At 65.6% G+C, this 1,727-nt stretch overlaps 1 protein-coding gene across 1 annotated transcript in view; it reads right to left on the bottom strand.

The window, feature by feature from the left end:
* Nucleotides 1–6: 6 nt before the first annotated feature.
* Nucleotides 7–1,727, bottom strand: part of ANKS1A (ankyrin repeat and sterile alpha motif domain containing 1A) — a gene marked incomplete at its 5' end in the record, with an annotated part of 101,616 nt that continues 99,895 nt past the window's right edge. The window contains 2 exons of the mRNA XM_015560837.1: nucleotides 7–386; nucleotides 1,595–1,723. Coding sequence (XP_015416323.1) covers nucleotides 267–386; nucleotides 1,595–1,723 — 249 coding nt within the window. The remainder of the gene's footprint in view (nucleotides 387–1,594; nucleotides 1,724–1,727) is intronic.

Below are 1,727 nucleotides of genomic sequence, written 5' to 3'. Positions count from 1 at the left end.
CGATGGCAGCGCCCCCGCCCGCAGGTGCACAGTGCCTGCCACAGGGCCCTGAGCCCGCTTGGCACCCCTCAAGGCAAGTCATCCCCCGAGCCGTCCGTGCCCAGGGGGCTCACAGTGTCCGGTGGTGGCACAAGCTGGGAGCACAGTGTCTGCAGCTGCTGCTGGGCAGTGCGGTCCCTGGGGGCCTGGCGCCAGTGGCTGGAAGGAGTCGAGAGCAGACAGGCCAGGCGGCAAGGCACAGAGACTAGTGGAGGAGAGGGTGGGTGCTAGAAGATAGTGGTCTCGTACTTGGTGCTGAGGCTCCGCTTAGAGTCTGGTTTGGGGTCCACGACCCAGGAGACACTGGCATGGGACTGGGCATCTGGCTCCACGTCGGGCGGTTCCAGCTGCCAAGGAAGAAGGGCAGAGTCAGGTGGAGTGCACACCTGCGCCCGGGGCAACAGGGCCCCGCTGCCCCTCCCCCTCCACCCTTCCCCCTGGGCATCTCTAATGTCTGGGTGACTGTGACCAGCTGCCCGCCAGCCCGAGGCTTCTCCAGCAGCGCCCGCTGGCACCTGGCACTAGAAGCCCCAGAGGGTGCAGAGCCTGGCGGATGCAGGGCCCACCCGAGGCCAAAGTCCAAAGAGCAGGCTCCCTGTGTGCGTGTCTGTGCATGCGTGTGCGTGCGTGCGCATGTGCCTGTGTGTGCGCGCATGTGTCTGTGTGCGCATCTGTGTGTGTGTGCGCCTGCGTGTGCGCACGCATGTGTGCATGTGTGTGCATGTGCATGTGTGTGCGCGTATGTGTCTGTGTGCGCATCTGTGTGTGTGTGCACGCCTGCGTGTGCGCGCGCATGTGTGCATGTGTGTGCGTGCGCGCATGTGCCTGTGTGCACGTCTGTGCGTGTGCGCATGTGTGTGTGTGGTAGGAGCGACTCCCTCCCGGGATCATGGTGGGAGGGCCACGCTGGGCCTCCACATGGGCAGCCTGTCCCGGGGAGTCTCAGAGCTGTTGGCCGACGGGTGCCTCGCTGCCTGGGCATCGTGCTCTGAGCCCCACAGCTGTGCCCCCGAGGCCAAAGTCCAAAGAGCAGGCTCCCTGTGTGCGTGTCTGTGCATGCGTGTGCGTGCGTGCGCATGTGCCTGTGTGTGCGCGCATGTGTCTGTGTGCGCATCTGTGTGTGTGCGCGCGCCTGCGTGTGCGCGCGCATGTGTGCATGTGTGTGTGCATGTGCGCATGTGCCTGTGTGCACGTCTGTGCGTGTGCACATGTGTGTGTGTGGTAGGAGCGACTCCCTCCCGGGATCATGGTGGGAGGGCCATGCTGGGCCTCCACATGGGCAGCCTGTCCCGGGGAGTCTCAGAGCTGTTGGCCGACGGGTGCCTCGCTGCCTGGGCATCGTGCTCTGAGCCCCACAGCTGTGGCAGGGCCCCGGCGAGACCACAGCGCACGGGCCCTCCATGGGAGGACACAGAACAAGGGCTGAAGCACAGACGGGACGGCGGGGGCGGGGCAGGAAAGGAGGACGCCGCGCAGGCTGGAGGCCACGGCCCCAGAGACGGACACAGACAGGGACGGACACAGACAGGGACGGACACAGACAGGGACGCAAGACCTTGACTCCAGGACTAACAGACGGCAGCGGCAGGTAAGAAGGACGATGGGTGGTGCAGGTGTGACAGTAACAACAGCGAGTGTCGGGGGGCAGCGGCACCTGGGGTGCAAAGCAAAGCAGACAGACAGGGCGA

This window comes from Myotis davidii, unplaced genomic scaffold, assembly GCF_000327345.1.
Source record: "Myotis davidii unplaced genomic scaffold, ASM32734v1 scaffold1036, whole genome shotgun sequence".
Taxonomy (NCBI): domain Eukaryota; kingdom Metazoa; phylum Chordata; class Mammalia; order Chiroptera; family Vespertilionidae; genus Myotis; species Myotis davidii.
Note: the sequence above shows the minus strand (reverse complement) of the source record. Positions and strands in the feature narration are given on the sequence as shown.